Here is a 12,204-nt window from a genome sequence, read left to right as displayed (position 1 = left end):
TAGCTTGATTCACCTGAGGAAGGAGCTGCCAGTGATTCCAAATAAACATGTTGGACTTTAACCGGCTGTTTTAAGACTTCTGACTTTCATTTTTGGCATTTTTCGTAAACTGCGCAATAACAAGCTCAACTATATATTTTTCAGAAAAACAATTTAATTGATTCTATTTGTTCAGTGACTGTCACTAATGCTACTAATGATGTAATGTGACTGACTCCCCGGATGGTTGATGTGCGGTAAATATAAAGCTCCCTTCCTGTGCCTCTGCCGTGTACGAGTCAAAGACTTTCAGCTTGGACAGAATTCATCCACTGTCACAGAAAATGGGGCAGCTGACTATTCTGCTGATAAAGGAGATTTACTACCCGATTCTCGCAGTTGTTGGTGTTCCCGGTGAGTTATTGTAATCTGTTTGTGATTAATCTGTACTTATGCACGCCTTGTCCTTCCTGCCTGTTTGATGAAGTGTGGTGTTTCCTGGATTTACAGTTGCACAGAATCAATAATGACCAGAACAAATTCATGAACCGTTTACCCTCAATTCCAATGTTCCTGTAATCTGACAACTTTACTGAATTCTTAACTTTTGCACACCAGGATTTTAATGACCTTCTGCACCAACTTGTCATCTCATGCAGACTTAGAACTGCAATGGTTTCTGAAAATGTGTGGGTAGGTTTCCCAAAAAAATGGGTCCAGTACTAATTGTGTCTCACTCAGTTCTGTGTTGTTAATTATCTGCAGCAGAGTAAAATGCTCTCAACAAGCATTTCCATATATATTTGAATCAGGTAAACAACAAGGCGAGAAGAGAGCAGGAGTAGACCATACAACCCATTGAGTTTGAAGAATGATAATGGCTGATTTTGGGCTCCAACTCCAATTTACCGCCCACTTCCTTGGATATGGCTGCTGCAAATGCACTGATCATTGAGTAACTTAAATAGTCACAGCCAGCCTGCCAAGTTGAAAATGTCTCCTTTATGCTTACTTTTTCCTTCCTGTCCATTATCCAACCATCTATCCTTCCTAATATCATATCCCAACTCCATGCGTTTTTGTACATTAAACTTTTATGATCAAATGCCTTGGAAATCTAGGTATACTACATCAACTGGTTCCCCGTTATCGACCCTACTAGTTACATCCTGTGAAAAGTACAATAAATTTGCCCTTTTCCAATTATTCTATGATTTTTGAAGTGCATTTTTAAGACTTTCTTGATGATAGATTCCAGCATTTTCCGGACAACTAATGTCAGATTAGCTGGCCGATATTACCCATTTTGTCTTTCTCTCCTTTCTTGAACAGAGGTGCAACATTCATAATTTCCAATCTTCTGGGACTATCCAGAATCGAGGGAACTGTTTCTGCAGCTACATCTTTTAGAATCCTATGGTGTAGACCTAGGTAGAGACGATTAGGTCACAAGGTTTTTAATCAGATTTTAGTTCCTTAATTTTCTCTAATACTTTTTTTCTGATGATATCAATTACCTTAATTTCTTTATTGTTTTAATTTCCTCGGTTGCCCTCGATTTCTGGAATTAAACTTGTGTCTTCGACTGTGAAGGCTGATACAAAATATTTGTTCAATGTCTTTCATATTTTATTCTTCTCAATAATAATTTCTCCTGTTTCTGCTTCCAAGGGACCAATGTGCACTTTCACTGCACTCTTCATTTTAATCTACTTGTAAAAGCTCTTATAATCTGTTTTTAGTTGAATTTACTCAAGTATTCTATTTCTTTCCCTACTCGTCAACATTTTGGTGGTCCTTTAATGGTTTCTAAAACATTTGTGATTCTTAAGCTTGCTACTATTCTTTGGAGCATTATAAGGCTATTCTTTTAATCAACTATCATTCTCACCATTCTAAGTCACGGATGGATATTTATTGCTGAATTTTAGTTTTTCAATGGAATGTTAATTGGTGAACATTTTGCACCATTTCTTTAAATGTTTGCCGCTGTTTATTCTTTCCACAGCTTTTAGATTGTGGTACTCAAATTCTCTTCTCTCTCTTACAGCAAACCTAATGACGATTGTGACACTATCTCGAGGAAACTGCGGCCTTTCCAAATGTATCTCCATCTACATGGTGGCCATGGCAACAGGAGATCTACTAGTTATGATTATCAATGTAATGGTGTATTATATTTTCAGTTATCATTTTCCACATTCATTCCTGTCTCACACTCCCGTTTGTAAGTTCATTCTATACCTGACTGCTGTCAGCCTCGATTTGGCTGTTTGGTTCACTGTTTCCTTCACATTTGACCGTTTTATAATTATCTGCTGCCAGATATTTAAAACAAAATACTGCACCGAGAGAACTGCGGCTCTGGTTATAACAATGTTCTCTATCCTGACCTTTATAAAGAACATCCCGATGTTTTTTGCCTATGAACCTGAACAGATCATCAACAAATTGTGGTGGGGCTGCCAGGCAAATCTGGCATTTTTTTTCTCACCTTTTGGTGCAGTGTGCATCTGGTTTCACAGCATCTGGCGTGTCTGGCTCCCGTTTCCTTTAATTGTCCTGTTTAATTCTTTGACAGTTGGACGTGTTTTAGTGGCCAGCAGAGTTCGTAGGAGACTCCGGAGTCACAGCAGTGAGAATCAGAGTGATTCAGAGATGGAGAACCGAAGGAAATCCATAATTTTACTCTTCACTATCTCGGGCAGTTTTGTACTGTTGTGGCTGACAGCCCAAGTGAGCTTTGTAACTACAAGACTGACAAACACAACACACTATCGAGGTGACCGCACAGCGCCTGCGTATATCGCCACTGAAACTGGAGCTTTGATAAAACTTTTGAATTCCTGCATAAACACGTTTATTTATGCAGCCACCCAGAGGAAATTCAGGGAAGAGTTGAAGAAGGTTTTGAAATATCCCTGGATACTGATTGAAGGATTGTTTAAAAATGAAGCCAAACCAATCTAGAATTGACTTTGGAACATTAGAATTAGGTTTCAGTTCAGGTTTTTGACCAGTCCGATCTTCTCTCCTTTAGAAATTTATGATGGTTGTTCATAGGGATAGAGTTAAATTTCTCTTTCTGTAGCAGACACAACAACAAAGGTTGCTCGTCCAGCCACAGTAACTCCACTTATGATTCATGCAGTATGTATTTTTACAGTAAGAAGTTTCTATACTTGGTCTCCATTTATCTTGCGACAGAAGATTTTGAAGCTCAGACACTCCTCCAAGAATTGTGGCTGATGTCAGTGAGCATCCCAAGTCCTGGTGTGACCAGCTCCCTCCCTCCAGGTCCCTCGCACGCTCTCTCCCATTACTCCAGACCAAACAGAGTGATCTCGAGTTAAAGGGAATCAAAACACATGAAGACATGAATTAGGACCAGGACCGAACCACTTAGTTCCAGCAGCAGCTCCGCCACTCAATAAGCTCATGGTTAATGCCACCTCCTCCTGCGCCAGGTTAAGCTGAATGCAGCTCAAGGTGTTGGACAGAATGTAGCCAACCAGGTCACTTATGAGCGGATTCTTCCCCAAGGTGGAGGGCAAATGTGAGTGGTGTCAGGAGGGCCTGGCCAACCATACCCACATGTTCTGGTCCTGTCCCAGGCTCAACGTGTTCTTGGCTGCCTTCTTCAAGGCCATGATGGAGCCATGCCCATTTGTGATGGTCTTATGGGTGTCAGAGCATCCAAAGCTCTTCACAGGGAAGAGGGCAGGCGCACTGGCCTTCGTCTCTCTGGTCGCCCGGTGGAAACTCCTGCTGGGGTGGAAGTCGGCAGCACCTCCCAGAGCCTCAGAGTGGCTCTCAGACCTGGCTGAATTCCTGAAACTTAAAAAGGTCAAATTCTCAATTAGGGGCTCCGAGGAGAGATTCGATGGCATGTGCAGAAAGTTTGACAACATCTTCGAGGATCTGTTTGTAGCCAGCAACTAAAGGGGAGGGGATGGGGAAGACTGGAGGGGAGGGAAAGGGGGGAGCATGGGGAGAGGGAGAGCAACTGAGAAATAGGGGAATATGTGTCATGATAGGCACACGCACGTCTTTTCACCAAGTTAGATGCGTCACATGGATTTTGGCAAATCGTGCTGGATGAATCCAGCAGAAGGCTCCGCTCCTTCAACACACCGTTTGGCTGGTACAGCTATAATTGCATGCCGTTTGGCATTGCCCCGGCATCGGAGATCTTCCATCGCATTGTAGCCATCTGGGATGGCCACTTCCAGAATACAAAATGGATGTTTGCAAAGACTATAGGGAAACATGGACAATGCTCAGAAAGTAGGCAGGTACAGAGCCTGGATGCGTATTGAGAAGGCAACTTCCAGACGAGACTGAAACTGTAGGTCAATTAGCACATTGATGGCCCATCTCCGGGAACAAAGGAATAACATTCAAGTAACCAATACTAAGGCAGACAGCCCGGCGCCAGAAAGACACAAACAAAGCAAGGCCAACGGCCACCTTAGACACACCCAGACATCAGGGTACCCACCCTTTATTGGTCGAGATCAATACGAGTGATCAAGATACGGTCCAATTAATTGGGGCCAAGTTCAAGACCCACCCAAAAGCGCACTAAGCCCCATTGGGTATAAGAAGAAGCCTCCTAGAGAGAATGGCTCGGAAATCAGAAAGGGGCAGCAGGGTAGCATGGTGGTTAGCATAAATGCTTCACAGCTCCAGGGTCCCAGGTTCGATTCCCGGCTGGGTCACTGTCTGTGTGGAGTCTGCATGTCCTCCCCCTGTGTGCGTGGGTTTCCTCTGGGTGCTCCGGTTTCCTCCCACAGTCCAAAGATGTGTGGGTTAGGTGGATTGGCCATGCTAAATTGCCCGTAGTGTCCTAATAAAAGTAAGGGTTGTTGGGTGACGGGTATAGGGTGGATGCGTGGGTTTGAGTAGGGTGATCATGGCTCGGCACAACATTGAGGGCCGAAGGGCCTGTTCTGTGCTGTACTGTTCTATGTTCTATGTACCTCAAAGGGAAAGACTGGCCCCTTTGGAGTGAATTCTGCTCTAATGATAAAACAGGTACCGGAAGTACTGGGCATACTTGGTGGGAGAACCTGTCGGAGATTCACAAGAAGAGCTTCGGGAAAGCTTGCAAGCCGATGGCAATTGTGTCCTGCTTGGCACAATTGCAAGGCACAGAGTAGGTCATTAGGACGCTTCGCAGGGAGATTGAAGAGAGAGACAGGAATAGTGAAGGAAATGTGAGCGAGGTTGAGAGAGAGAACAGGGAACTGAGAGAGGAGTTAGCGGCGAGGGACAAAGAGGTGGCTGATGCCAAGCGGGCACACCAGTCTTGTCTTGCCCATCTGAGTAGTTTTCAGACCCAATATGATAAGGCCTACCAAGACATGCAACGCGCGGTCCTGGTAAGACAGGAAACCGACCAACAGGTTGAACAATTGCAGAAACAGTGTAACGGCTTAAAAGCAGCCCTATGAGCACTCAACACTTCCACGACGGAACAAAGGCAGAGCTCAGTAGACCACGCAAAGTGCCGGAAGCAAATTGTAGAACTGCAATCTCTGCTTTCTATTCAGAATGGGTGCCAGAGCACGTTTGGACCCCAATTAGACCAAGTAAATGGCACCGACTGGCAGGAGTTAAGTGAGACTACCCATAGATATGTACATGGCACATGTACACAGGAAAAACCACAGAAGCAAAAAGCATCCCAACCCCCGACTGCACAGGCAGAACACACCCCTATGAACCCTGTAACCACACAGTGCAGGGCCATAACAGACGGAGACCCAGATTTCCTGTACACGACCCCATTAACCGTCACTCAATTAAAGGACGCGTGTGAGAAATTACACTGTTCCTACCCACATCGGACCCCCACCAGTTCTTTGCAAGAGTAAAACAGCAGGCGACCATGTACGGCCTGGATGAGAGAGAGCAAGTGAAGAGCTTCCGACCCACAAAATGTAGGAGGAGGCACACTCCAAGAAAGGCACACAGCGATCCTGGACGCGATCGGCTATAACAAAGGAGACCCCATAGAAGGCCGAAACAGGTGTAGGCAAAAGAAGACAGAGCACCCCACAGCGTTTGCTGGACGCTTGTGGATACATTTTACTGCGGTGTTCGGAGATTTAGCACGCGCCCATTTGTCCCCAGATAATATATCCAAATGGACTCGAATCCTTGTCTCATGCGACAGAGGCAGGATAGAGAGTTGCGCAAATTACGACCCCTCAGACGAGGCCCACAACGAGAAATGGGCACCAAAGAGATTATTCCCATGCTTCGGAACAGTCCATGCAGGGAAAAACAGTGTCCGGTAGAACTGAGGAAGAGCAGGCAGACATGCATCCAGTTAGGACGCACCAGAACCCCGCATGGGTAAATGAGGGCAGGAACGGCCCACAGCAGACCAAACCCCAGGAGTGTTATAATTGCGGCCAATTAGGACATGGCACGAGAATGTCAAGCCCTCCAGAAGCAGCAGAGACACCAGCAGACAGGCACCCTAAATAGGAATAGGGCAAATCCAATTCACAGTGTTAGCGCCCGATCTGATACCCCAGATATGAACGGCACCAATTGACGATGTTCGGACTCCCCAACCTGGGTCTGCGACAGCCTTTGGGAGAAATCCAGTACACCGGTAGTGGCAGGCAACGTCCGGGGACACCCCGTGCAATTTCTTTGGGACACAGGAGGGTCCCGTACCACGATAAATTCCTCCGCAATGTTTTAGAGAGAGAGACATAGCCCACCACGGACACCATTACTCTCATCGGTTTTACAGGGCACTTACAGCAGGGACACATCACAGCCCCTGTAGCAATACAGATAGGGAACATTAAAACGAAACACCCCATAGTTCAGGTCGACTTACCCCAGACAGCCAAACACATTTTAGGAATAGACTTTATGTGCTCCCAGAATCTATCATTCGACCCAGTAAATAGATGTGTGTGGAAGATGGCAAAGGCAGCATGAGTCCCCGCCACACTCACAGTTGGAAATTATGAAAATAGGATCAGCGCAGTAGGAGACTTCTGGTTCGACCCTCGAGCCATTAGTCAGGACAAACACGTTAGGGAAGTCCTGCAGCGACACAAAGCAGCATTTCAACAGCACAAGCACGACTGTGGCAAGATCGTTGGCTTAGTGAATATTACAGGTCCCGACCCCAGACCCCAAAAGCAGTATGGTTTTCCCCAGGAAGCAGAGGGAGAAATCTCAAAAGCGATACAGAGTCTGCTTGATCAAGGCATACTCCGATCAGTAGCCTCCACGAACAATGCCCCAATTTGGACTGTCAGGAAATCCGATGGATCAAGGTGACTGACCATTGATTATCGGGCACTAAACAAAGTAACCCCAGCAGCAGTCCCCACCGTAGCCACGAGTCCTGAGACCATGCTCAAACAGGGACTACAGTCAATGTTTTTTTCGCTTTTGGACATTAGCAACGGCTTTTGGTCCATTCCATTGGATAAAGCGTTCCAATACAAATTTGCTTTCACATTCCAGGGAGAGCAATATACGTGGACGTGCCTTCCACAAGGCTTCCACAACTCCCCCTCCATTTTCCACTGACAGCTGGCAAATGGTTTAGCGAAATTTTCCTGGCCCGTTGGTCCAATATGTAGATGACTTGCTTCTGAAGGTGGACACAAAGAAAGAGCACATTTTGCTTCTCGATGAATTATTAGGACTCTTACAACAGATTGGATGTAAAGTGAACCCCAAGAAGGCCCAGATTTTACAGGAAAAAGTGATTTACCTGGGGACAGTAATCACGCATGCTAAACATGAGATCGAGCAAAAGAGAATTTACTCGATCGTCAAATTGTCCCTCCCCCATAATGTCACAGCCCTCCCACCATTTCTAGGACTGGTTGGCTACTGTAGAAACCATATTTACGGTTTTGCTACAAAGGCAGCGCCCCTATCCGACCTTCTCAAGAAGCAAGCACCTTGGGAATGGCTTCCACAGCACACGGATGCATTAAAAAGAGCTCTCAGCATAGCCCCCATGTTACAGGTCCCACATCCACTCTCCCCGTATGCAATTGAAGTTCCAAGCACCGACCAAACCCTTTCAGCCGTGCTCCTCCATGAACGACATGATCGTTTAGGCCCTGTGGCATACGCCTCACGCGTATTAGATCCTGTAGTTCTCCCCTTTGCCTTAATGTTCATATGAAACACGGTATCCACGTCCACAGGATACACCCCCCCATACCCTCATGACTGGACGCACCATGAAAGGGACAGAGTATTTATTAGGACTGGATTTGGCCAGCCCCGCAGTCACCGCCCTCACGCATGAAAAGGCTGTACAGCAGATTATTGAAAATGTAAAGGCAGCCCAGCTTGCAACAGCTGTCAGACCTGGGACCCGCAAGAAGCAAAGCATAGTTTGCTTTGATAAGACGGTACACACCACAGAAATTGTAGTAGGGCAGCAAGTCATGCTCGTCCTATACATCCCCAGTTCGTTCCTCTCCCCAAAATTTTCTGGACCGTACTCCATCTCTGACAAAGTCAGCCCCTCTGTATACAAGGTCACATATCCCAATGGCAAGTCTGCCATTGGTTCCACATAAACCAGCTTAAGGCTTATGGCTCACAGGCCAACCACTCACACCACATTTCGCTCGCAGCAGATGAGCACGCCCTGGCCACGAACGACCTTTTCCTACCCATCCCCAACCTGTCCATCTCCATCCTCAGACCCGACTTCGACTCCACCCCCTGAGGCACGACTCCGCCTCTCACTGCCCCCAACCGACAGCGACAGTGATAGCGACAGCTGCAGCCACAGCACACCACGCTATTACACCCCTGCACCAGGCCCCACTCCCAGCGACTCCAAACATGATTCCAGCGACACCTACGAGATAATGTACATTAAATCCCCTGATTCAGACCCACCACCCGACGATTATGGATTGACCCCTAGCAGCTCCAACCTCAAAACGAAATACTGGCACCGACACAATTCGTTCAGGCTCAGCCAGAATGATGAGATGGACCCCAATTTGCCCCACACAGCTTCAGCACAACTATTCCAGTCAAGAGTATGGCAACCGGGAGAAGATGATGACTTAGAGTCTGACTCCCACCAAATGAATCCCTTTGCGACTCTGTTCGTTGTGGAGCACTGAGGTGTCCACATGATGGTAAAAAGGAACTGATGGAGATTTAAGGTGTCCTTTCTGATGGAACCTGCACGATTTTATTATGTTAGTTTGTTGTTTCAATGTTTGTTACTGTCAATGTTGAATGTTGTTTGTTCGCGACATGTTTTATGGCCCCACGCCACCACTCCTTTGACGCCCTCTGGCAGTTAAAGGAACAATTTGTTCAGAGACAACAGTTCATAACTGCTCTTCTGCTTCGAGGCAGGAGATGCATAACTGCAACCACCACGACGCCCACACTCTTACCCGTTCTTGAGCGGCCACTCAGGCAGTGGAGTAACGGCATTGGTCCCCGCCCTGCCTGAGGACCCCCTGGTCAGCTACGCTTGGGTAGTGCACATACGGCACTGGTCACCATCCTACCCGGGGATTCCACCCATTCTTACCCGCCGCGGCCCATACGCACCTCATTTTGGCACTTTTAGTTTGAAATTCTTATGTTTGTTTATGGCGACCCTTAGGTTGCTTCCAGATACTATTTACATCCTCGAACACTGGGATGGTAGATCGCACAGGCTGCGAGACAGCTCGCACTGTGTCAGTTTTCTCGGATGTCTTGTCCCAAAGATTTGGTTAAAAAAAAAATGAGGGAGTAACAGATTGTGACCAATTATAATGGGTAATTGGCAATAAAGGACAGACAGATAGACCTACGAGATCTTAAGCAAGATAATAACAGATGTTATGCTTGTGTCCATCGAACTCTGGAACCTCATGAACCTCAGAAGAAGAGAAGAAGACAGAAAGGAGAAAAGATGAAGACAACCAATCTGCTCTACAGTTGGATCTTAGCGGGATCCCTCCAGTTGCGCGTGGACGCTACCCCCTTGACCCCTACCATGCAGGTCGTGAATGATACACACCCCTGCCATACACTGTACCCCGAGACATTAACCAGTACACCGACCTGCTGTGACAAGTTCATAACCTGGTACTCCCTTTCCTACATTGTGGAATCACTATTAGGACTTGCGATACTCTGCAGTGTCGTGCAGACCCTCAGGTGAGGAAATGGCGGAGGAAAGACTCCCGCACTCGCACTCCGATATGCACATTTAAATCCCCTATTTTCGGACTTATACAAACCCCCCAACCCCTTTAAATGAATTAAAGTGCATCCGTTTTTTTGTGTGTTTTGTTCATTTCCAATAAAAATAAATGTAAAACTCTGTGCTTGACTGCCAAGCCAGAGAGCCCTGTGTTGCTGCTATTGTACAGTTTAAAATGTTGTAAATTATTTTGATTGATTGAGGATAGTTTAGTTAAGGATAGTTAGAGGTTCCAGTTTTTTGTTATTTTGTAATGCATGCCTGAATGTCATAGCACCCCGTAGAATTTTATGATGATGTACGTACATGAAGTAATTTAGGAAAAACTCTCATTCATAGGACAGAGCAGTGTAGGGCCTGTCCTTACTTATGGGTGCCCGACTTCAGAGGAGAACAAAGAAGATGCAGTTAATTGATCCTTCATGCTTCGCGTTGAGGATCAAAAGGTGAGAGTATAGCCATCTAGGATGGTCACTTCCAGAATACAAAATCGATGTTTCCAAAGACTATAGGGAAACATGGACAATGCTAAGAAAGCAGGCAGGCACAGAACCCGGATGCGTATTGAGAAGGCAACTCCCAGACGAGACTGAAACTGTAGGTCAATTTGCATATTGATGGCCCATCTCCGGGAACAAAGGAATAACATTCAAGTAACCAATACTAAGGCAGACAGCCCGGCACCAGAAAAGACACAAACAAAGAAAGGCCAACGGCCACCTTAGACACGCCCAGCCATCAGGGCAGCTACCCTTTATTGGTTGAGATCAATAAAAGTGATCAAGGTCCAATTAACTGGGGCCAATTTCAAGGCCTGCCCAAAAGCCCCCGAGAGAGAATGGTTCTCTTGGATTCGGCTCTCGAAGCGAAGAGACCCATCCACCAGCTGCACTAGAAGCAAGTAAGTCCAAGGCTAACGCTTGCCATCAGACGGACGACCTTAGCTGTTCTCCTGTTACCCCTTCGCATGCAACAGCCTCAGATCCGAGCAACGGCCATTGTTCCTCTGACTGAGTGGGCACCCAAAGTTAAGTATAGGCGTTAGAGTTAGAGATAGTTTAGTTTGTAGTATTTGTGCATGAGTAGCGATTATTGTGTGCGTAAATAAATAGTATTGACTTTGAACTAACTAATTGGTGCATTGGTTCTTTGATCAGTATTCGGGATTGAACCTTGTGGCGGTGTCGAAAGGTACCTGGTGACTCTTGAGCAAAACATAATTAAGATTAAGGAAGGCAACCATATTTAGAACCAGATAAACAGAGCAACAGCATCATGGAGCAGATGACGGAGGGCATTGAAGGGGTTCGTATGTGCGTGGATGACATCATCATATGGTCCACGACCCCTGAAGAGCATGTTTCCCATCTCCAGCAGGTATTCCGCCATGCCCATGCCAATGGCTTGAAGCTGAACAGGTCCAAATGTTGCTTTGACATGTTGACACTCAAGTTCCAAGGAGACCAGATCTCTCAGCAGGGCGTGCGCCTGGACACAGACAAGGTCAAGGCCATCAAAGCCATGAAGGTCCCTGAAGATAAGAAGACGGTGTTGCGTTTCCTGGGCATGGTCAATTTTCTGGGCAAGTTCATCCCAAACCTGGCCTCACACACCACGGCCCGACGAAACCTGGTGAAAAAGTCCACTACCTTTGAGTGGAAGGCAGCACATCGGACAGAGTGGTTGGAGCTGAAAGCCAAGCTCACCACTGCAGCCGTCTTGGCATTTTTCGACCCAGACAGAGAGATGAAGATCTCGACAGATGCAAGCCAGGATGGCATCGGTGCGGTGCTGCTTCAACGCGATGACACTTTATCCTGTGCACGGTAGCCTCCGCATGACGCCCACCAAAACATGGTGTGCGCCAAATAGAGAAGGAATGCCTGGGTCTACTCACTGGCATTCTCAAGTTTCACGACTATGTCTACGGCCTGCCGACATTCACTGTCGAGATGGATCAGAGGCCTCTGGTCCACATTATCCACAAGGACCTGATC

At 46.5% G+C, this 12,204-nt stretch overlaps 1 protein-coding gene across 1 annotated transcript; it reads left to right on the top strand.

Moving 5' to 3' along the window:
* Window positions 1-213: 213 nt before the first annotated feature.
* Window positions 214-2,949, top strand: LOC119967954 (probable G-protein coupled receptor 139). The gene is made up of 2 exons (XM_038801053.1): window positions 214-393; window positions 2,030-2,949. The coding sequence occupies exons 1-2, from the start codon at window positions 324-326 to the stop codon at window positions 2,947-2,949; spliced, it is 990 nt and encodes a 329-aa protein (XP_038656981.1). The 5' UTR covers window positions 214-323.
* The last annotated feature ends 9,255 nt before the right edge of the window (window positions 2,950-12,204 follow it).

The sequence above is a fragment of the Scyliorhinus canicula genome, chromosome 6 (assembly GCF_902713615.1).
Source record: "Scyliorhinus canicula chromosome 6, sScyCan1.1, whole genome shotgun sequence".
Taxonomy (NCBI): domain Eukaryota; kingdom Metazoa; phylum Chordata; class Chondrichthyes; order Carcharhiniformes; family Scyliorhinidae; genus Scyliorhinus; species Scyliorhinus canicula.
The sequence above is the reverse complement of the archived record's forward strand: the minus strand, read 5'-3'. Positions and strand labels throughout refer to the sequence as shown.